This window comes from Bubalus kerabau, chromosome 20 (genome assembly GCF_029407905.1).
Source record: "Bubalus kerabau isolate K-KA32 ecotype Philippines breed swamp buffalo chromosome 20, PCC_UOA_SB_1v2, whole genome shotgun sequence".
Taxonomy (NCBI): Eukaryota; Metazoa; Chordata; class Mammalia; order Artiodactyla; family Bovidae; genus Bubalus; species Bubalus kerabau.
Genome location: NC_073643.1, coordinates 9,581,837 through 9,605,456, shown reverse-complemented (window position 1 = coordinate 9,605,456; position 23,620 = coordinate 9,581,837). Strand labels below are relative to the sequence as shown.

Below are 23,620 nucleotides of genomic sequence, written 5' to 3'. Positions count from 1 at the left end.
TGCTGTGCATCCTGACTCTATAGATTCCTGGTTTTCATGAATCTTGAAAGTTCACAGCCATTATCTTTTTGTGAACATTTCCATTCTCTCTCTCTCTCTGAGGCACTCCGATTAGATAGAGATTAGAACTTCTCATGCTGTCCTCCACGTCTTTTCATATATTTCCGTTTCCCTGTTTCTCTCAGTCACATTCTGAGTAGTTTATTCATGTGTATCTTCTAGTTCTCTAAATATTTCTTTTGTTTAATCTTTCAGTCAAAGTTGGTTTTGTTTTGTTTTAATTTCAATAGTTGTAATACTGCATTCTCCTCCCCCCAAATTATCTGTTTATTCCTGTTATCTTTTGTTGATTGGCATCTTTGTGATTCTATCCATATTATTTCTTTAAGCGTTATACCCTCATCTATTAATATTCTGTAGTCTGTAACTAGGCAGTTCTCATATCCACACTTCTAAAATTCTGTTCTCTTCCCTGTGACTTAGTTCATAATGGTTTGCCCTCTTGTGTACAGTCATCCCCCAGTATCTGTGAGCGTTGGTTCCAGGACCCACCACAAATACCCACGTCATCGGGTACTCAGGTCCCCTAGTCAGTGCTCCCTATTTGCAATTCTGCACCCATGGATTCAGCAAACCATGCGTTATGTAGTACTGCATAATTTATCTTAAAAAATCCTAGGGTAATTCCTTTGTGGTTCAATGGTTAGGACTTTACGCTTTCACTGCCAGGGGTCCAAGTTCAATCCCTGGTTAGGAAACTAAGATCCTGCATGCCATGCAACCAAAAAAATAAGTAAATAAAACAAAGTATAGACCTCAGTATTTTTAAAAAACTAAATAAATTCTAAAAAACTATATGTAAGTGGACCCGTGCAGTTCAGTTCTGTTTTGTTCAAGGATTCAACATATTTGAACTTTGATCGTCAGTTCATTGCTTCAGCTTGGTCCTTCAATTGAAAAGCTTTCCTCAGAGGAAGTTTATTTATGCTACACACTAGAGAATCACCAGATAGGGACCCCTTCAGCCTACCCTAGGTCTTGTCTCAACTAGAATTCTCAGTTACTCCTCTCCACCTCTTTCCTGGGAAGTTCACTTTTCAATAGGGAAAGCTGCAAAATTGTATTATAAAATGAGCAATTGTCAGCAATGAAAGCAGCTTTTATAGCTCTCTGTGCAGTCCACTGCAGCTTGCCCTCTGACCACAGTAATTCACGTTTCCCACATACAAAACGGTACTCATGGACATTTCCCAAAAGTCTCATCCTAATTATACCATCAGCTTAAAGTCCATCATCTTGTGATCTGCATCAGGTCCAGATGCATGTGAGCCTCTGGGTGGCTCCTCTCCATCCTAAGGTCTCTGAACTAAAGAGACATCTACTTACACCCCATGTAGTCAACATATAACGGTGGTACCAGCATGGAAAAACCATAATAGACACTCTCATTTTAAAAAGGGGAGGAACAGGAGCGTCCTAATGGTCACTGATTTGTAGCATTTTGAAATCCTACAGCAATCTGCGGTCAGGTTCCCTTCCTTCAGGTGTCATGAATGTTCCATCAAGAAGGTTTCATTCTCTCTTTGGACATGCTTCTCTAAACGATTGTTTTCCTCTGTTGTTGGTTGCGCCCTGGACCCTCGGCTCTGCCCCCCAAAATCTTTTCTTCTTTTGCCTAGAAGTGTCTTGTGTTTTCAGCTGAGTATCTTTTTCAGCCTACTTCCCTTAGAAAGTTGAGGATCCAGAAAGCTCTTCTGTCTTTTCATAGCACTCTTCAAAAGCATCAATGGTTGTTTCATTAGCGTAATTCTCTTGAAAAATTATGGATGTTTTATGAATTTTATCAAGGTTCATGACATACTTCCTTCCATGTTGTTTTTCCTGCATTTATCTTTCTCTTCAGTGCTAGTCGCTTCATTGTAGCATGGGAGGAACCTGCCTCTTTCCACCTCTAAGACTTTGCTCCCCTTGCTCCTGTATCTAAAACATGCTACTTTACCCTTGGCTTAATTTACCTTTGTATCCTTAGTAGTTAAGGACTGGCAAGAATGAAGTTTTCTCTTTATACTTGAACCTCTAGAAGTAGTATTTGGGGGTTTCTGAGAGTGCCTGCTCTAGCCAGTCTGGCACACGAGAAGCCGTGCTGTCTCCTGAATAACAGTACCCCTAATCGCCCTTCCCCTCCCTGTGCCTCCCAGTGCAAGTGATTACCAGCTTAGAGTAGATTCTGGAGCAGGGATCAGCAGACTATAGTACACAGGCCAAGTCCAGCCAACTGTCTGTCTTTATTTCACCCATGAGCTAAGAATGTTTTCTACATCTTTAAATGACTAATAATATTCAGAAGAAGAAGAATATTGTATGACATGTGAAAACTGTATCAAATTCAAATTGCAGTAGTCCACAAGTAGAGCTTTATTGGAATACAGCCTTGTTCACTATTTACATATTGTCTGTGGCTGCTTTTAGGCTATAATGGCAGAGTTGAGAAATTGCAACAGAAACCACATGGCCCCCAGAGTCTAAAATATTTACTCTCTAGTCCTTTATAGAAAAAAAATTACTGACCTCTGTTTTAAAGTGGTTAGACAACTGTGTGGGTAGGTCAGTTGGTAAAGAATCTGCCTACAATGCAGGAGACCTGGTTCGATTCCCAGGTTGGGAAGATCCCCTGGAGAAGGAAATGGCAACCCCCTCCAGTATTCTTGCCTGGTGAATCCCATGGACAGAGGAGCCTGGCGGGCTACAGTCCATGGGATCACAAGAGTCGGACACGACTTAGCGACCAAACCACCACCACCACCACTAGACAACTGGGCAAAGCTCTTCTTTTCTTTTTCAGCTCATTAACATCCTCTGGTGTGATTGTTAACCCAGTTATATTTGAAAGAGCTTTAGTCAATTTGGAAGCCAGCTTTGCTTGTCCCTTCAGCCCAACCTTTACCTGTGCTCCTGCTTTCAAACTTAATTTATCTAAATACATCTCCTTGGTGTGCATGCCCATTCTCCTTTTCTTGCAGTAATATTTGACATGAAAGCCCATTACTCTTTTTTACTTTCTTCTGTGTAGTTATTTCCTTGCTGGTGCTAAAGGGATTTTGTGGTATGTTTAGGTGAACTTTTTAAAGTTGTATCAGAAGATGAAATGTTGAATGTGAAATGAAACAGTTGATTGAACAGTTTATTTCCTATGCAGAGATCCTTTTCCTATAATACTTTGTAGGCCAAACACTCAAAATGAAGGTGAGGAAAAACATTAGGCAAACTAGGTTTATAAAAAGGTCTCCTTATAAGACATGTGAGGTGTAAGAAAGGTTAGAATGCAGAGCTCAGCATGGCCTCTATCTTCGCACTGTTAGCAGCACTTCTGCTTAACCACAGTGATTCTCAGAAGTAAGAGTAAGGTAGATTAGGGTCAACTATTCAAACTATGTAAATTCTTACCAATATTCGTGTCCAGGTTTAGAGACCTAACTGTCATATCTGAGATAGTCCTAAGGCTGATTTGTCTCTGTATCTCTGGAGGACTTCTTTTTTAAAATTTTCATATTTGGCTGCACCGGGTCTTAAATGCAGCTCATGGGATCTTCTGGCTGTAGTATGTGAACTCTCCTTATAGCATGTGGGATCTAGTTCCCTGACCAGGGATTGAACCTGGGCCCCCTGCATTGGGAGCACAGAGACTTAGCCACTGGACCACCAGGGAAGTCCCTCTTGTGTAGGACTTCTAAAAGCCATTTAATTTCTGCTCCCCCTCTATTGTCCACTAGCTTATTTGACCCTACTCATAATAAGACAGAATTTACTGCATAATCAAGACATTATGATTGGAGTAAAAATTGTGACTTTCAAACTTAGACTTTCCTATGTATGTCTTTAGTCATTGGCACTGGCCTTATCAGGGTTTAGTCAGATTCTCTGCATTCCCTTGAGGCCTTTGGCATTGTGTTGTGGCTGGTGGGCTGATGTATGGGCATTAGCATTCTGTTGTACATATGACACTTGAGTAAATTGCATATACACTGTAGTGACTCGTCATACTGCACTCCCCCTTCGCATCTCCATTGTCTGTAGAACTTTCTGCTTTGCATTCTTGAGCACACTGAGGATAACTGGCTCTGCTGTGGTGTTTCTGTGCAGGTCTCCTGTACCAGTTGGGATGTATACTTTCCAGGAGTCAGATATTGGTTCTCAGACTTCCCTAATGGTTGCTCAGTTGCTCTTAATATTGTAACAAAGTATTTTGCAAGAAATGGTATTAACGTATAAAGGAACAAAATATATTAATAATTGTGGAAAGAAAGTTGTTATGAAAACTGTTGAATGTTTAGGAACTACTGGATAAGGTTGTTACTCAGTTGCTCAGTTGTGACTCTTTGCAATCCCACAGCTGCAGCACAGCAGGCTTCTCTGTCCTTCACCATCTCCTAGAGTTTGCTGAAACTCATGCCCATTGAGTTGGTAAGGCCATCAAACCATCTCGTCCTCTGTCGTCCCCTTCTCCTCCTGCCTTCAATCTTTCCCAGCATCAGGGTCTTTTCTGAAGAGTTGGCTGTTCGCATCAGGTGGCCAAACTATCAGAGCTTTAGCTTCAGTGTCAGTCCTTCCAATGAATAGTCAGGGTTGATTTCCTTTAGGATTGACTGGTTTGATCTCCTTGCAGTCCACGTGATTCTCAAGAGTCTTCTCCAACACCACAGTTCAAAAGCATCAATTCTTGAGTGCTCAGCCTTCTTTATGGTCCAACTCTCACATCTGTACATGACTACTGGAAAAATGATAGGTTTGACAATATGGACCTTTGTCTGCAAACTAATGTCTGCTTTTTAATACACTGTCTAGGTTTGTCCTTGTTTTCTTCCAAGGAGCAAACATCTTTTAATTTCATGGCTGCAATCACTGTCTTCAGTGATTTTGGAGCCCAAGAAAATAAAGTCTATCACTGTTTTCATTGTTTCCCCATCTATTTCCCATGAAGTGATGGGACTAGATGCCATAATCTTCATTTTTTGGATGTTGACTTTTAGGCCACCTTTTTCACTCTCCTCTTTCACCTTCATTAAGAGACTCTTTACTTCCTCCTCACTTTCTGCCGTTAAGGTGGTATCATCTGCATATCTGAGGTTATTGATATTTCTCCCAGCAATCTTGATTCCAGCTTGTGACTCATCCAGCCTGGCATTTTGCATGATGTACTCTGCATAGAAGTTAAATGAGCAGGGTTACAATATACAGCCTTGACGTACTCCTTTCCCAATTTGGAACCACTCTGTTTTTCCATGTCCAGTTGTGACTGTTGCTTCTTGACCTGCATACAGATTTCTCAGAAGGCAGGTAAGGTGGTCTGGTATTCCCATCTCTTGAATTTTTCACAGTTTGTTGTGATCCACACCATCTAGCATAGTCAAGGAAGCAGAAGTAGATGTTTTTCTGGCATTCTCTTGCTTTTTCTATGATTCAGTGGATGTTGGCAATTTGAACTCTGGTTCTTCTACGTTTTCTAAATCCAGTTTGGACATCTGGAAGTTCTCGGTTCACATACTGTTGAAGCCTAGCTTGAAGGATTTTGAGCATTACCTTGCTAGCATGTGAAACGAGTGCATTTGAACGGTAGTTTGAACATTCTTTGGCCTTGCCCTTCTTTGGAATTGGCATGAAAACTTATCTTTTCCAGTCCTGTGGCCACTGCTGAGTTTTCTAAATTTGCTGGCATACTGAGTACAGCACTTTAACAGCAGCGTCTTTTAGGATTTCAAATAGCTCAGCTATAATTCCATAACATCCACTAGCTTTGGTCGTTGTGATGCTTTTAAGGCCCACTCGACTCCACACTCCAGAATGTCTGGCTGTACGTGACTTATCACAATATCTTGGTTAGTCACGTCATTAAGATCTTTTTTGTATAGTTCTTTTGTGTATTCTTGCCACCTCATCTTAATATCTTCTGCTTCTGTTTGGTCCATACCATTTCTGTCCTTTATTTTGTCCATCTTTGCATGAAATGTTCCCTTGGTATCTCTAATTTTCTTAAAGAGATCTCTAGTCTTTTCCATTCTATTGTTTTCCTCTATTTCTTTGCATTGATCACTGAGGAAGACTTTCTTATCTCTTCTTGCTATTCTTTGGAACTCTGCATTCTGATGGATATATCTTTCCTTTTCTCCTTTGCCTTTAGCTTCTCTTCTTTTCTCAGCTGTTTGTAAGGCCTCCTCAGACAACCGTTTTGCCTTTTGGCATTTCTTTTTCGTGGGATTGGTTTTGATCACTGACTCCCGTACAATGTTAGGAACCCTCCGTCCATAGTTCTTCAGGCACTCTGTCTGTCAGATCTAATCCCTTGAATCTATTTCTCACTTCCATTGTATAATCGTAAGGGATTTGATTTAGGTCATACCTGAATGGACTAGTGGTTTTCCCTACTTTCTTGAACTTAAGTCTGAATTTGGTGATAAAGAGTTCATGATCTGAGCCGCAGTCAGTTCCCAGTCTTGTTTTTGCTGACTGTATAGAGCTTCTCCATCTTTGGCTGCAAAGAATATAATCAGTCTGATTTCGGTATTGACCATCTGGTGATGTCCATGTGTAGAGTCATCCTTTGTGTTGTTGGAAGAGGGTGTTTCCTGTGACCAGCTCATTTTCTTGGCAGAGGTCTGTTAGACTTTGCCCTGCTTCATTTTGTACTCCAGGGTTAAACTTGCCTGTTAACTCTACACATCCTTCTACTCCACCATCTTGAATATCCATCGCTGGACAAGGACAAGTCCCTAAATACATTTCTGTCCAGTGACTTAGACAGACAACTGTAATAGGTTGGCGGGGAATTCCCTGGCACTCCTTTGGTTAGAGCTCTGTGCTTCCACTGCAGAGGACATGGGTTCAGTTTCTGTTTGGGAAAGTAAGATCTATCATGCCTTTTGGCATGGCCAAAAAATTTTTTTTGAGAAGAAATTGTAAAAGTTCATGTCTGCTTTTGGATCCGTCATCTGTGGCGGAACCGCCACCAAGATGCAAATTTTCATGAAGACCCTGACGGGGAAGACCATCACTTTCGAGGTCGAGCCCTCGGATACAATAGAAAATGTAAAGGCCAAGATCCAGGATAAGTAAGGAATTCCTCCTGACCAGCAAAGACTGATCTTTGCTAGCAAGCAACTGGAAGATGGACGTACTTTGTCTGACTACAACATTCAAAAGGAGTCCACTCTTCATCTAGTGTTGAGACTTCGTGGTGGCGCTAAGAAAAGGAAGAAGAAGTCTTACACCACTCCCAAGAAGAACAAGCATAAGAGAAAGAAGGTTAAATTGGCTGTTCTGAAATTCTATAAGGTGGATGAGAATGGCAAAATCAGTCACCTTCGCCGGTAGTGTCCCTCGGATGAATGTGGTGCTGGAGTTTTTATGGCCAGTCACTTCGACAGACATTATTGTGGCAAATGTTGTCTGACCTATTGTTTCAACAAACCAGAAGACAAGTAATTGTATATTGCTTAATAAAGATATGAGCTAACAAAAAAAATAATAAAAAAATAAAAGTTCATGTCTATGCATTACTATCAAGGGATCCATTGTCAGAAACAATAAACCCTGGCATATTAAGAGATTTGTAGATGAATGCATGTTGTAAGATATTAAAATAACATGGTTGGTATCATACTTTTTGTTTCTTTGCTGTTGTTATTTTCAGGTAATCAGTTAATTATACTAATTATGGGCATGCATTGAGAGTTTTATTTTCTTAAACTTTTTAATATATAGGAAATTACATAGTTTATTTCCTCTTGTAATTGAATTTCCAAAGGTAAGCATGCATTTATTTCTCTTTTATTCAGTTGTCATTACTTTTAATTTGCAGTTTTATATTTCCTTAAACTTTATGTTATCCTATTCTGTGGTCCATCTCTTGTTGCTATTAAAACTCATAAAAACCTTCAGAGTTTTTTTTTTAAGATAAGGCACTTTTCACATACCTTTGGAAATCCTAAGTGGTTTTTTTTAATTTGAATTATATTATTGATTTATTTTGATATTTGGCAAAACTAATACAATTATGTAAAATTTAAAAATAAAATAAAATTTTAAATAAATAAATAAAATGGAGTTTTGAAATACTAATATTTCCTTTGGTAGATGATAAACTTCATTGGAGAGCTATTTTCTATTTAATTTTTTAATCAGAGAGATTTTTAAATAACTTTCCATTGGAATATATACCTTACGTATTTGAAAGTCATTTCATGTGTTGGGTTTTTACCATGAAGAAATAACTAATAAGTAGAGTTACCAGCCAGGGTTCAGTCAGAAGACAGAATCCACACGTTATTTTTACAGAGAGAATTTAATATAATTTGTTAAATGAATATTGATGAATTAAGAATGCAAAAAGAAAACACTAAAGTATCACGGAGGTAGCTAATCACAGTAAATAGCTCCTACCCCTGAAGCTAGAAGAATAAAATGAGGAGGTAAAAATGATTAAACTGGAGAGGCTTGGAGGAGAGGCCCTGCACAGCTGTGACTCAGACTGCTGAGGGGCAGGTGTAGCCGTCCTGTGTCTCTGAGAGGCATGATGAGCTGGTTCAGTGAATGTTAGACAGACTGCATTCTGTAACTCCTACTGAAATGAGTATCCCACCAGGGTTGCTAGGGTTTTACTGACAAGAATAGGAAACACTTAGGAAGGAACAGGTTCCTTCTCCCTTCAGCTTCTGGTCTTTCAACACCTGCATTGACACAGTTTAACAAGAAACCATTCTAAACCATTAGAATTAGCAGAAAAAACTGTTTTGCTTGATTCTAGGCCCAGTATAACAGAATATAAAAGAACTATAAGACAATAGCTTAATTCAATTAGTTCAGTCGTTCAGTTGCTCAGTTGTGTCCAACTCTTTGCGACCTCGTGGACTGCAGCACACCAGGCTTCCCTGTCCATCACCAACTCTTGGAGCTTGTTTAAACACATGTCTATTGAGTTGGTGATGCCATCCAACCATCTCATCCTGTGTTGTCCCCTTGTCCTCCTGCCTTCAATCTTTCCCAGCATCAGGGTCTTTTCCAATGAGTCAGTTCTTCGCATCAGGTGGCCAAAGTATTGGAGTTTCAGCTTCAACATCAGTCCTTCCCATGAATATTCAGGACTGATTTCCTTTAGGATTGACTGGTTGGATCTCCTTGCAATCCAAGGGACTGTTAAGAATCTTATCCAATACCACAGTTCAAAAGCATCAATTCTTCAGCACTCAGCTTTCCATATGGTCCAACTCTGACATCCATACATGACAGCTGGAAAAACCATAGCTTTTACTAGATGAACCTTTGTTGGCAAAGTAATGTCTCTGCTTTTTAATCTGCTCTCTAGGTTGGTCATAACTTTTCTTCCAAGGAGTAAGCGTCTTTTAATTTTATGGCCGCAGTCACCATCTGCAGTGATTTTGGAGCCCGCAAAATAAAGTGTGTCCCTGTTTCCATTGTTTCCCAATCTATTTGCCATGGAGTGATGGGACCGGATGCCATGATCTTTGTTTTCTGAATGTTGAGTTTTAAGCCAACGTTTTCACTCTCCTCTTTCACTTTCATCAGAAGGCTTTTTAGTTCCTCTTCACTTTCTGCCATAAGGGTGGTGTCATCAGCATATCTGAGGTTGTTGATATTTCTCCCAGCAGTCTTGATTCCAGCTTGTGCTTCATCCAGCCCAGCGTTTCTCATGATGTACTCTGCATATAAGTTAAATAAGCAGGTTGACAAGACATATAAGCCTGGACATACTCCTTTCCCAATTTGGAACCACTGTGTTGTTCCATGTCCAGTTCTAACTGTTGCTTCTTGGCCTGCATACAGATTTCTCAGGAGGCAGGTAACATGGTCTGGTATTCCCATCTCTTTCAGAATTTTTCACAGCTTGTTGTGATCCACAACGTCAAAGGCTTTGGCCTAGTGAATAAAACAGAAGTAGATGTTTTTCTGGAACTCTATTGCTTTTTCTGTGATCCAGCGGATGTTGGCATTCTGATCTCCGATTCCTCTGCCTTTTCTAAATCCAGCCTGAACATCTGGAAGTTCATAGTTCACATACTGTTGAAGCCTGGCTTGGAGAATTTTGAGCATTACTTTGCTAGCGTGTGAGATGAGTGCAATTGTGCAGTAGTTTGAACATTCTTTGGCATTGCCTTTCTTTGAGATTGGAATGAAAACTGACCTTTTCCAGTCCTGTGGCCACTGCTGAGTTTTCCACATTTGCTGGCATATTGAATACAGCACTGTAACAGCATCATCTTTTAGGTTTTGAAATAGCTCAGCTGGAATTCCATCACTTCCCCTAGCTTTGTTCATAGTGATGCTTCCTAAGGTCCACTTGACTTCACATTCCAGTATGTCTGACTCTGGGTGCGTGATCACACCTTTGTGGTTACCTGGGTCTTGAACATCTTTTTTTTTTTTTACAGTTCTTCTATGTATTTTTGCCACCTCTTCTTAGTATCTCTGCTTCTGTTAGGTCCATACCATTTCTGTCCCTTATTGTGTCCATCTTTGCATGAAATGTTCCCTTGGTATCTCTGATTTTCTTGGAGAGATCTCTAGTTTTTCCCATTCTATTGTTTTCCTCTATTTCATTGTATTGATCGCTGAGGAAGGCTTTCTTACCTCTCCTTGCTGTTCTTTGGAACTCTGCATTCTAGTGGGTATTTCTTTGCCTTTAGCTTCTCTTCTTTTCTCAGCTGTTTGTAAGGCCTCCCCAGACAACCATTTTGCCTTTTTGCATTTCTTTTTAGGTTAATTAGTGGCTTTTAAATAAGTACTGCCTATTGAGTTTACTTTTTGATTGTGTATGTACAATAAGATGTATGTTTGAAGTTAATTTGAAGACCCTCATTTTTTTTTCACATTTTTCCGATTTGCTTTCCTGACCACTGCAGCATACATGGATCCTTTATCTCACTTATTTGCCATCGATAGTGACATTGTCGCTTAAACTGTTCCTCTTTTTAAATGTTTATCCTTTTACCTGTATTTCTTGTGTCCTTGCTGTTTCATTGAACGAAGGGTAAGAGGGTTCGTATTGTTTGGATTCTTTTACCAGCCTCGTCTAGTATCTTATAAGAGAGTTAATCAACTACTACTAAGTACCTTCTCTTTTCTGAGAAGTTGAAGAGTTTTTAATGTCTTCTTGTAAAATGGAATGTCTCAAAATTATGCCTTTTTCATATCAAAAGAGTTAATTTTTTCATGGCATTCATGGTGCTAAAATGCTTAAAGTAAACTTAAAAAAATTTTTTTTTCTTTTTAATTATCAGGTGCTTCTAAGGAAGGAGGTGCCGGAGCAGTTGATGAGGATGATTTTATAAAAGCTTTTACAGATGTCCCTTCTGTTCAGGTAAGGGTACCAGTAATGTGGCATTCCCCATGCATATTCTCTGTTAAAATCACTTGTTTTTGTCCCTTTTTTCAAATCTTTTTTTTTCTGAATTGACTGCATAAATAAAATACTTGACTTACTATTATCAAATTATTATTTATTGGTACATTTGGATGTTCAAGTGATTTTTCAGTGAGGCTGAGATAAAATTAAATCCATATCGTTGAGTCATATTACATTACACTGTATATCTCAGTATATCCACTATTTTTTTTAAAGGTGCTTGTAAACAGTGTTCTTTCATTTTTTCCCCCCTATCTTTTTGTCTGCTTCATCTGTTTCTCCTCTATAGTTTCATCCTTCTTTATTTGACTGTTGAATATTTGAGATTTCTTAAGGGTTTAGTTTTAAACCTTTCTTCTTACTCTCCATTTTCTTACTAAGTCACTTCCTTCAAATCTATGGCTTTAGTTCCGGCCTTTACATAGATAATGCTTAGGTTTTTATCTCTAAGCCAAACGTCTCTTTATTGTGAAAGTAATTTTTCCACCTGTTGTTTCTTTGACATCTCCTTTTAGATGTCTCTGAGGCATCTCAGATTCAACCTGTGCACAACTGGATTCATGATCTTCTCCTTTCGAATGTACTCTTTCAGTGTTTCATGTGGAAACCATTACTGAAACAGTTACAAGATCCAGACACCTAGAAATTATTCCTACTGATTGCTAACTTAGCAGGGAAAGCAAGAGGCAGGAAAGGTTTAGACAGTCCAGCGATCCTTCTCTAACAGAATGTTATCTGGTCCCCCTCTGACCTCTTCCACCTTGTCTCATGCCTTGCTGTCCTTTGTACTCTTGTTTCTGGCAAGTTTTTGTTTCGTTTTAAGTAAAAGGGGAATTTAATGGCTGATAAAAGTGAAAAACATAAACAGGGTCATTTTGAGGTATCCCTGTATACCACTCAAATGGTATCCAGAACCCTGTTCTTTGTTAGGTCTTATTTCTGGATCCTTCTACATTGTCTTCCCTTGCGGTTAGCAATATGGCTGCAGTTGTTCGAGCCTCAGACCCTCGCTACACTCTGTCTCTTCTCCTGGTTGACCATGTAAAACTTGTATTTCATTCTAATCGAACTGATTTGGGTCACATGCCCACCTCTGAACCTTGACTGTGATGTAGAGAAATCCTGTGTACTGACTGACTTAGGCCTGGGTCCCTGGTTCTTTGCCTGGTTTCCTTTGCGCTCTTTACTACTGTACTTGGCCTTCTCTCACTTTCTTTCAGGGCCTTTGCACATGCTGTTCACTGATCTCTGTTTTGTCTGATGATATCTGCCCCAGTTCATGTTTGACTTTCCTCACTGGTTCACTTCCCTCTTATATGTACACTTTCAGGACAGTGTGTAATTCTCCTTGGTGGTACTTTCTATTTGTAATTTCATATTTTCTATCATTTGATTAATTCTTTTCTCTTTTGACTAGATTATATGCTGCTGAGACAAAAACCATGCCTATTTTTTGCTAACCATAGTGTCCTTTATGCCTAGAATATTGCATCCTTGTTATGTGAACACTTGTTAAGTGAGTGAAAGGTGTTTGGCAGTTAGCTCCAGAGGGAAAAAAAGTGAGCATCTCTCCTGGTTGCTGTCTAGCACGGACAGGGATGGAGGAGGTATTAACCTAAAATAAATACGTATCAATATATGAATGCAATTTAGTTCAGTTCAGTTCAGTCGCTCAGTCGTGTCTGACTCTTTGCGACCCCATGGACTGCAGCACGCCAGGCTTCCCTGTCCATCACTAACTCCTGGAATTTACTCAAGCTCATGTCCATTGAGTCCGTGAGCCATCCAACCATTTCATCCTCCGTTGTCCCCTTCTCTTTCCCAGCATCAGAGTCTTTTCAAATGAGTCAGTTGTTCACATCAGGTGACCAAAGGATTGGAGTTTCAGCTTCCGCATCAGTCCTTCTGGTGAATATTCAGGACTGATTTCCTTTAGGATTGACTAGTTGGATCTCCTTGCAGTCCAAGGGACTCTCAAGAGTCTTCTCCAACACCACAGTTCAAAAGCATCAATTCTTCGGTGCTGAGCTTTCTTTATAGTCCAACTCTCACATCCATCCATGACTACTGGAAAAACCATAGCCTTGACTAGATGGACCTTTGTTGGCAAAGTAATGTCTCTGCTTTTTAATATGCTGTCTAGGTTAGTCATAACTTTTCTTCCAAGAAGTAAGCGTCTTTTAATTTTATGGCTGCAATCACCCTCTGCAGTGATTTTGGAGCCCCAAAAGATAAAGTCTGTCACTGTTTCCCCATCTATTTTCCATGAAGTGATAGGACTGGATGCCATGATCTTAGTTTTCTGAATGTTGAGCTTTAAGCCAACTTTTTCACTCTCTATGAATGCAATAGATTTGTTATATACCTGAAGTCATTTTGAGGAATCATTCCTATTTTTACTAATCTGTAGGATATTTGTATTTCATTTTTAAATGACAAAGCATTTTAAGAGTGTATTTGAAGTTACTTATGAGTGGAGAAAATACCTTTAACTACATAACTGGTAAGGAAGATTAAGTATTTTATTATTGTTTGTAATGTATTTCCATTCTTCATTTTAAAAATGGTACTAAAATGGGGAAAATACTGTTACTTAAATGATTATTTTAAACATCAGGGCATCATTTTGTTGTGGCAAGAAATACTAATGTTATCATTTTGCATCTTTTCTTTAAGATCTATTCTAGTCGAGAACTTGAAGAAACGTTAAATAAAATCAGGGAAATTTTGTCAGATGACAAACACGACTGGGATCAGCGTGCCAATGCAGTAAGTGTTCTATTTTTTATTTTCTTCTCTCTCTCTTTCCTCCCTCTCCCCACTCAGTGTTCTTTTTCAAAAACTTGGAAATTTAATAGTAGTACTATCTGGTATTTGCTTGTGAAATAAAGTCTGATAAGTAGTATTTCACTCTGGAAAACAAATTGAGGTAATAGGCCTTTTTCAGGGTGCATTTTTTTCTGTTTTGCTGTTCAGGAAGAGTCTTTCTCATCCATTTGTTAGTGTCTCCACCTGTGTTACTTGTTGAGCTTCCCTGATGCCCCGGTGCCATGGCTTTCCTTTGGGTTACATAGTTGTGGAGTAAAGGAAACCCTTGGGCACTTTTGGTAGGAATCTAAATTCATAGGGATGGCATTAAATCTGTAGATTGCTTTTGTAGTATGGCCATTTAACAATATTCATTCTTCCAGTCCAAGAGCATGGGATAGCTTTTCATGTCTTTGATTCATCTACGGTTTCCTTCATCAATGTGTTATGTTTCTCAGTGAATGTCTTTTACCTCCTTGGTCAGGTTTATTCCTAGGTGTGTGTGTATGTAATATATATATGTAATGAAAGTGTTAGTCCCTCAGTTGTATCCAATTCTTTGTGGCCCCATGGACTGTAGCCTGCCAGGCTCCTCTGTCCATGGAATTCTTCCCGCAAGAGTACTGGAGTGGGTTGCCATTTCCTTCTCCAGGGCATCTTCCCGACCCAGGGATCAAACACAGGCAGATCCTTTCCTGTCTGAGCCACCATGGATGTGGTTTTAAAAGATTTTTTTTTTTTTTTACTTTCTGATATTTCATTGTTAGTTTAAAGAAATGCAACTGATTTCTGTATGTTAATCTTGTATCCTGCTGCTTTGCTGAATCCATTTAGTAGTTGTAATCGTTTTAGTGTGGCATCTCTAGGGTTTTCCAGAAAATCATGTTACTTGCATGTGATGGCAATTTTACCTCTTCCCTTCCAATTTGGATACCTTTTATTTCTTTTTCTTGTCTGATTCCTATTACTAAGAGTTTTAATAAATCTTGTGTTGAACTGAAGTGGTAGAGTGGGCATCCTTGTCTTGTTTCAGATTTTAATGGCAGTGTTTTCTGCTTTTTAGCATTGAGTGTTGTTTGGGTTTGTCATGAACCATTGACTGTGAGTTTGTCATAAATAGCTTTTATTGAGATATGTTGAGATATGTTTCTTTTATACCCACTTTAGTAAGAGTTTTTTTATCATAAATGGTTGTTAAATTTTGTCAGATTCTTTTCTGCATCTGTTGAGATGATCATGTGATTTCTTTTGTTGATGTGCTGTGTCACATTTTTTGATTTGCATATGTTGAACCATCCTTGTGACCCTGGGATGAATCCAGTTTGATCAAAGTCTATGACCCGTTTCATATGTAATTGGATTCAGTTTGCTAATATTTTATTGAGGATTTTTTCATTTGAATTCATCAAAGATATTGGCCTGTAATTTCCTTTTTTGGTAGCGTCTTTGGTTTTGGTAGTAGGGAGATAGTGGCTTCATAGAATTACTTTGGGAAGGTTCCCTCTACTTTAGTTTTTTGTTTTATTTATTTATTGGACTGCACCAAGTCTTAGTTGTGACATGGGGACTCTTTTAGCTGTGGCATGTGGGATCTAGTTGCCTGACCAGAGATTGAACTCAGGCCCCCTGCATTGGGAGTGCAGCATCTTAGCCATTCCACTAGGGAAGTCCCTCTTTTTGGAAGAGTTGGAGAAGGTTTGGTGTAAGTTCTTTTTTGTATGTTTGATGGAATTCCTCAGTGAAACCATCTTGTCATGGACTTCCATTTGCAGGGAGCTTTTTTTAATTGCAGATTCCGTAAATTTTTCATGATCAATGATCAAATTGTTCAGATTACCTGTTAATTCTTCATTCAATTTTGGTGGGCTGTATGTTTCTAGAAAGTAAGATGGACTTGTTCTATTTTGTGCTGTATTAACAATATTACAATAAACATCTATGCATGTATCTATAACAGTGGTGTTTTTATTTTTGTAGGTTAAATTTTTGTAGATGAGGTTGACGGGTAAAGAATAGATACAGTTTTATTTCAGTAGATGTTGCCAAAATATTTTGAACAAAGATATTAGTCATTCATGATCTACTTAACAGTAAGAATATATGTTTTCTGTCTGGTACTGGGTGTTACTGAGTCTTAACTTTTGCCGATCTAATGAAGGAAAATGGTGTGTCTTTGTTGTAATTTGCACTTGCTTATCACTAGTAAGGTTGAAGGCAATGGCACCCCACTCCAGTACTCTTGCCTGGAAAATCCCATGGACGGAGGAGCCTGGTAGGCTGCAGTCCATGGGGTCGCTAGGAGTCGGACACGACTGAGCGACTTCACTTTCACTTTTCACTTTCATGCATTGGAGAAGGAAATGGCAGCCCACTCCAGTGTTCTTGCCTGGAGAATCCCAGGGACGGGGGAGCCTGGTGGGCTGCCGTCTCTGGGGTTGCACAGAGTCGGACACGACTGAAGCGACTTAGCAGCAGCAGCAGCAGCAGCAGCAGTAAGGTTGAACACATTTCCTTGTATTTATTTTAGCCAATGTAATATTTGGTTGTCTTTTTTTCACTTTATTGCCATTCCTTGTGCATTGTACTGTTGTGTTGCAGATAATTTTTTCCTACCATATTGTGATTTTTTTAGTTAATCTCATTTAGATGCCTCCTGATTTCTGCTTACGATAGTTTCCCTTCCTTATATATACTTAAGGTTATATAATATTCTTTCAACTATTTTTTTAATATCCACAATATTTTATTTCTATACTTTCCATCTTTAGTTCATCTTTTTTAACTTTGAAAGATATCTTTAAAAATTTAGAAAAGCTCAGAAATTAATATGCTGCTGTTGCTAAGTCACTTCAGTCGTGTTCGACTCTGTGACCCCATACATGACAGCCCACCAGGCTCCCCCGTCCCTGGGATTCTCCAGGCAAGGATACTGGAGTGGGTTGCCATTTCCTTCTCTGATGCGTGAAAGTGAAGACTCAGCCGTGTCCGACTCTTAGCGATCCCATGGACTGCAGCTTACCAGGCTCCTCCGTCCATGGGATTTTCCAAGCAAGAGAACGGGAGTGGGGTGCCATTGCCTTTTCCGAAATTAATATGAGATTCTACATAATAATGGGTATTATTTAGGTAAACTTTTAACTTCTGTGTGTGAGCACAGACGTGTACCTGAGTGTGTCTTTTGTCACAATTTTAAATAGACTCCCTTAAAACTTTAAGATTTATTTATATACTCAAACATTATATATGTCTATTATACATATAATTGAATCTGTAATTTTCTTTTCCAGAAAGCTGTTTTGTTTGTTTCTTCACATGTTTATTTATGTTTAGTGCTGTTAAAATGTCTGAATATAGTTATAGAATCTAATGAAAACTTTAAAAGTTTTCTTCAAATAATGTTTAGGAAGTTGTCTTTTTTTATATTGCTTTACTTTTTAATGTCAGTAATGAAAATTTTCTTTATTTCAGCTAAAGAAAATTCGATCATTGCTTGTTGCTGGAGCTGCACAATATGATTGCTTTTTCCAGCATTTACGCTTGTTGGATGGAGCGCTTAAACTTTCCGCTAAGGATCTTAGATCCCAAGTGGTTAGAGAAGCTTGTATTACTGTAGCGTAAGTATATTCTTTGTGTGATGAGTATTTTTTATGAATTAATTTCGTGCTCATTGATTGAGTTATTCATTCAGTAAAGCACTAGTAAGATAACCCCCCTAAAGCGTGATCCAAAAATCATATGCATAAGGATTAAATTTATGTGATTTGGAAAAAAAAATCTTTCTTAATAGTACTTTATACCAACTTTGAAATATGTTTATATGTCAAAAGTCTACTGGTAGATTTTTGGTCACTAACTCTGTGAGTGTAAGAAAAAAATGAATGGGTCTCAGAACCGGCTCTTCTTATGTAATGTTCTCTTTGCTAATTTGGATATTAAGCTTTTTTTCTGACATTTTAGTAATTGTCCTCGAATTGTAACATCCATCATTAATTTATCAAAGTCTAAACCTATTCAGTATGTTTATATTTTTCTATAATTTAAGGATGGTAGAACACTTGAACCCTTCTTACTGCTGCTCCTGACGAAAAAAAAAAAAAAAATTTGTTGTATATATTGTTGTATAAGCCTTCCTTTGGAGAGAGGGAACACTTAGATACATACTATTAGTATTTATAATCTGGATCATATTAGATGTCCTAGTCAGAACAGAAAAAAATAAACTAAAAAACTCAGGAAATAAAAACTATGAGGATTGCAAGAAAAGGAACAAAACTGCCTTATTAACAGATGATATAATTATCCATGCAGAAAAAGTCAAGAATTAATAAATGATTATAATTAAGGGACCATGTAGCATGGTTGCTAGATACAAGTCAATATACCAAAATAATTGAGTATCTCTTGATAGCAAAACAAAACAAAAATCTTCAAATTGTAACCTTGGAAAATACTTCATGATGAGAATTCCGCTTCTTGCCATGATGCAATAACTGGTATAGGATTAGCCCTCTTGCAGAAAACTGAAGAAAATGTATAAGACAACTGTGTACAGATAATGGACAGCAGACAGAGCAGGACTGTAATTCTTGAAACAAATCAGTTGAACAGTACCATCAGCAGTTTTGACGTGGATGCATTTCTGAACCATGGAGGGGGAGGGAGAACCCAGGCAGAGCAAGACAGTCTTACTCAGTTGAAGAAGAAACAAGAGATGGGAGGTTCTGAAAGCTGAAGTGGCTAAACTTTTCAGTGCAGAATACTGGGGAGAAGAGAGCTATAACAGAAAAAGAGCCATAGAAGTCTGCATAGGGGATCCATGAGTCTAGTTGAACACTCATCTGTGCATGTGAAACGTACAACTCTCTGGGGACAGGAAAGCCCTAGTGCTGGAAGCCATGAGGTAAACAATAATTCCCAGAACTTGCATGGGCTGGGACAGGTTCAAGTTTTGAGGAGCCAGACTGGAGAGACCTTGTCAAACCCCCAGGGCATGCATTTGAGACCCCAGAAAGGCTGTTGTGTAGGAATCGTACTGCTCAGGCTACTCTGGAAGCTGAGTACTCTCAGGCTACCCCTCCTAACAAGCTGGGAAAGATGAGGCTACTTCCAAACGACATCACCTGCTGACCAGAACAAAAGGCTCACACTTTAAAGGAAGACAGCAACATCAGGGCACAGGTGGCCTCCCCTGCTTCTCATCTGAGTTTCACAAGGGAAAACTGAATGTGTAACTGAACACTAGTAAATAGGTCTGAGTACTGCTTTGAATCAGGAATCTGATATTTTGGAGCTAATGTATTCTAAATAAGGTATAACTATGTAGAAATTAACCATTTCTGCACCTTGTCAGAAATGTGAGTATTTACAGCATTCTTCATAAGTGTTTTACCCAAAGTCACACTGCTGCTGCTGCTGCTGCTAAGTCACTTCAGTCGTGTTCAACTCTGTGTGACCCCATAGACGGCAAACCATATCAAATTAATTAGGCTGGATTAGTTGTTTAACTGCAAATTTGGAAAGAGAAGACACATTTGTTTAGAGTCACCCAACTAACCAGTGCATCTGTGCACGCTAAGTCACTTCAGTCATATCTAACTCTGTGCGATCCCATGGACTGTAGCCTGCCAGGTTCCTCTGTCTGTGGGATTCTCCAGGCAAGAATACTAGAGTGGGTTGCCACGCCCTCTTCCAGAGGATTTTCCCTGCCCAGGGATCAAAGCTGTGTCTCTTATGTCTCCTGCATTGGCAGGCAGGTTCTTCACCACTGGCGCCACCTGGGAAGCTCCAGTCAATGTATGTGTGTTAGTTGTTCAGTTGTGTCCAACTCCTTGTGACCCCCTGGACTGTAGCTCACCAGGCTCCTCTGTTCATGGAAGTTTCCCCAGGCAAGAATACTGGAATGGGTTGCCATTTCCTTCTTCAGAGGAACTTCCCAGTCCAGGGACTGAACCCGAGTACCCTGCATTGCAGGCAGATTCTTTACTGACTGAACCACCATTCTTTACTGTCTGTTTACCAGGAAAGCTGGTAACCAATGTATAGTAGAGTTCTATTTTCAATCAAGAATTCTGAAATCCTACACCAAAGATGTCAGGAAGTATTTGTGACTGAAATAGTAGTGGTACCATTAATACAAATAGTAGAATACTGATTTGGGTAAGATTTTACTTGTTTGTACAATATGTTGATACTGGGGCATCAGAATGAAACTATCTGATGGATAAAGACTAAACATCAGGACAGTCAAAGCTGAGTGTTTTACCTGTCACGTCAGTGCTTAAATTCTGAGATCAAATGGCTTCTCTATTGCAGAGAGATGCTTAAAATGCCAAAATCAACTTTGCACTAGACAGTAAAAGGTCAGGGAAAGAAAGAAATATGTAATATCTGCACTTTCCTTTCTCTCTTTCGTTTTTCTGTCATTTTAGAACTGGTTAAAATAAAGATTTTAGGTTAATTCAGTAAAAGAATATTTTAAAATTATATGGTCCTACCTATATTTAATGTTAAACTATTTTTCTAAGACAACATTTTTTGTCTTCCTTTATAGCCATCTTTCAACAGTTTTGGGAAACAAGTTTGATCATGGCGCTGAAGCCATTGTACCTACACTTTTTAATCTCGTCCCCAATAGTGCAAAAGTCATGGCGACTTCTGGATGTGCAGCAATCAGATTCATAATTCGGGTAGGTTCTTTTCCTATTTTTTTTTCCTGTCTTCCTCTGTGTGTCTCCCTGTCCATTTGTCTGTCTCTGTCTCTCTCTTTCAATGTACTTAAATAAATCATTGGAATTTTTTTAAACCCCAAGAAAAAAATTACTTTTGAATAATTTTTCTGATAATAAAAGTAATACACAGGTATTAATGAAATTTAAATAGTAAAGATGATTACAAAGTAAAGATGCTTGTATACAGAATATAATAGGCACAATATGCACGTGCATGTGTGAGAGTGTGTGTGTGAATCATGTTACAGGTCAGTTCAGTTCACTCAGTCGTGTCCGACTCTTTGCCACCCCATGAATCGCAGCATGCCAGGCCTCCCTGTCCATCACCAACTCCCAGAGTTCACCAACACTCACGTGCATCAAATTGGTGATGCCATCCAGCCATCTCATCCTCTGTCATCCCCTTCTCCTCCTGCCCCCAATCCCTCCCAGCATCAGAGTCTTTTCCAACTAGTCAGCTCTTCGCATGAGGTGGCCAAAGTATTGGAGTTTCAGCTTCAGCATCAGTCCTTCCAATGAACACCCAGGACTGATCTCCTTTAGGATGGACTGGTTGGATCTCCTTGCAGTCCAAGGGACTCTCAAGAGTCTTCTCTAACACCACAGTTCAAAAGCATCAATTCTTCAATGCTCAGCTTTCTTCACAGTCCAACTCTCACATCCATACATGACCACAGGAAAAACCATAGCCTTGACTAGACAGACCTTTGTTGGCAAAGTAATGTCTCTGCTTTTGAATATGCTATCTAGGTTGGTCATAACTTTCCTTCCAAGGCGTAAGCATCTTTTAATTTCATGGCTGCAGTCATCATCTGCAGTGATTTTGGAGCCCCCAAAAAGAAAGTCTGACACTGTTTCCACTGTTTCCCCATCTATTTCCCATGAAGTGATGGGACCAGATGCCATGATCTTCGTTTTCTGAATGTTGAGCTTTAAGTCAACTTTCTCACTCTCTTCTTTCACTTTCATCAGAAGGCTTTTTAGTTCCTCTTCACTTTCTGCCATAAGGGTGGTGTCATCTGCATATCTGAGGTGATTGATATTTTTCCCAGCAATCTTGATTCCAGCTTGTGCTTCTTCCAGCCCAGCGTTTCTCATGATGTACTCTGCATATAAGTTAAATAAGCAGGGTGACAATATACAGCCTTGACATACTCCTTTTCCTATTTGGAACCAGTCTGTTGTTCCATGTCCAGTTCTAACTGTTGCTTCCTGACCTGCATACACGTTTCTCAAGAGGCAGGTCAGGTGCTCTGGTATTCCCATCTCTTTCAGAATTTTCCACAGTTTATTGTGATCCACACAGTCAAAGGCTTTGGCATAGTCCATGAAGCAAAATTACGTGTTTTTCTGGAACTCTCTTGCTTTTTCAATGATCCAGCGGATGTTGGCAATTTGATCTCTGGTTCCTCTGCCTTTTCTAAAACCAGCTTGAGCATCAGGAAGTTCACGGTTCACATATTGCTGAAGCCAGGTTGGAGAATTTTGAGCGTTACTTTACTAGCATGTGGGATGAGTGCAATTTTGCAATAGATAGTTGGAACATTCTTTGGCATTGCCTTTCTTTGAGATTGGAATGAAAACTGACCTTTTCCAGTCCTGTGGCCACTGCTGAGTTTTCCAAATTTGCTGGCATATTGAGTGCAGCACTTTCACAGCATCATCTTTCAGGATTTGAAATAGCCCAACTGGAATTCCGTCACCTCCACTAGCTTTGTTCGTAGTGATGCTTTCTAAGGCCCACTTGACTTTGCATTCCAGGATGTCTGGCTCTAGGTGAGTGATCACACCATCATGATTATCTTGGTCATGAAGATCTTTTTTGTACAGTTCTTCTGTGTATTCTTGCCACCTCTTAATATCTTCTGCTTCTGTAGTAACAGACAAATGTTAAACAGTAAAAATATTACAAGCAGTGGTAATAGATGACAACAAATTCTTAATATTTCTCATCATCCACCTCTTAAAGGTGGCAGAAGAAGAGTTAAAAATGTAAAACTTCCCCACTTAAATTTTTAAATTTTGCTCTTCTACAACTCACCACTCTAACCATTCAGGATGTACTTTTCCAAACCTCTATTTTGTGCCTATACAAACTATATTTACTACAAAATGTAAGTGTAGCATTTTATATATATTTTATATATATGTATAAATGTTTTTTTACCCTTGCTTTTTAAACTTCATGTACTCAGGCAGCTTCCCTTGTTTAATTATTTTTGATGTCTAAGTCAGGTCTTAGTAAAGGGGCTAATATTAAGCTGTCCTCACCATATTTGAAGTTTGTGAAATTCTTTTTCTCTGTCCTTTACCTTACTCTGTGTATTATTAGTATCTTAAAGGTTTTAAAATTTAATAATTGAAGAATATTATTTCATATTCTACGTTGCATTTCTTGGATTATTAGAAAACATTAGGTATTTTTTTCCTTTAATAGTTTTTCTAAGGATTGCCAGTTTATATTTGGTGCCTTTTTTCCTTGCGTTTTTTTCTATGGCCTTTTTTCTATGTTATTAGAACAGTTGGTCCTCCTTATCCATGGGTTCTGCATCTGTGGATTCAACCAACCTCAAATCAGAAATATTTGTGGTGGAAAGAATTGTAATGCGTTTCAAGAAGCAAAACTTGTATTGCCTTCTGCTGGCATCTGTTTCTATAACATTTATAATAA

The 23,620-nt window shown here is 38.9% G+C and overlaps 1 protein-coding gene and 1 pseudogene across 17 annotated transcripts in view; both read left to right on the top strand.

Annotated features, from left to right (window-relative positions):
- The window catches only part of CLASP2 (cytoplasmic linker associated protein 2), a 180,761-nt gene that overhangs the window by 66,387 nt on the left and 90,754 nt on the right, over positions 1–23,620 (top strand). For all 17 annotated transcript variants that reach the window (XM_055557784.1, XM_055557778.1, XM_055557781.1 and 14 more), the window contains 4 exons: positions 11,289–11,368; positions 14,090–14,182; positions 17,690–17,835; positions 20,772–20,907. In XM_055557784.1, the coding sequence (XP_055413759.1) occupies positions 11,289–11,368; positions 14,090–14,182; positions 17,690–17,835; positions 20,772–20,907 (455 nt within the window). The remainder of the gene's footprint in view (positions 1–11,288; positions 11,369–14,089; positions 14,183–17,689; positions 17,836–20,771; positions 20,908–23,620) is intronic.
- Positions 6,108–7,910, top strand: LOC129635108 (ubiquitin-40S ribosomal protein S27a-like; annotated as a pseudogene).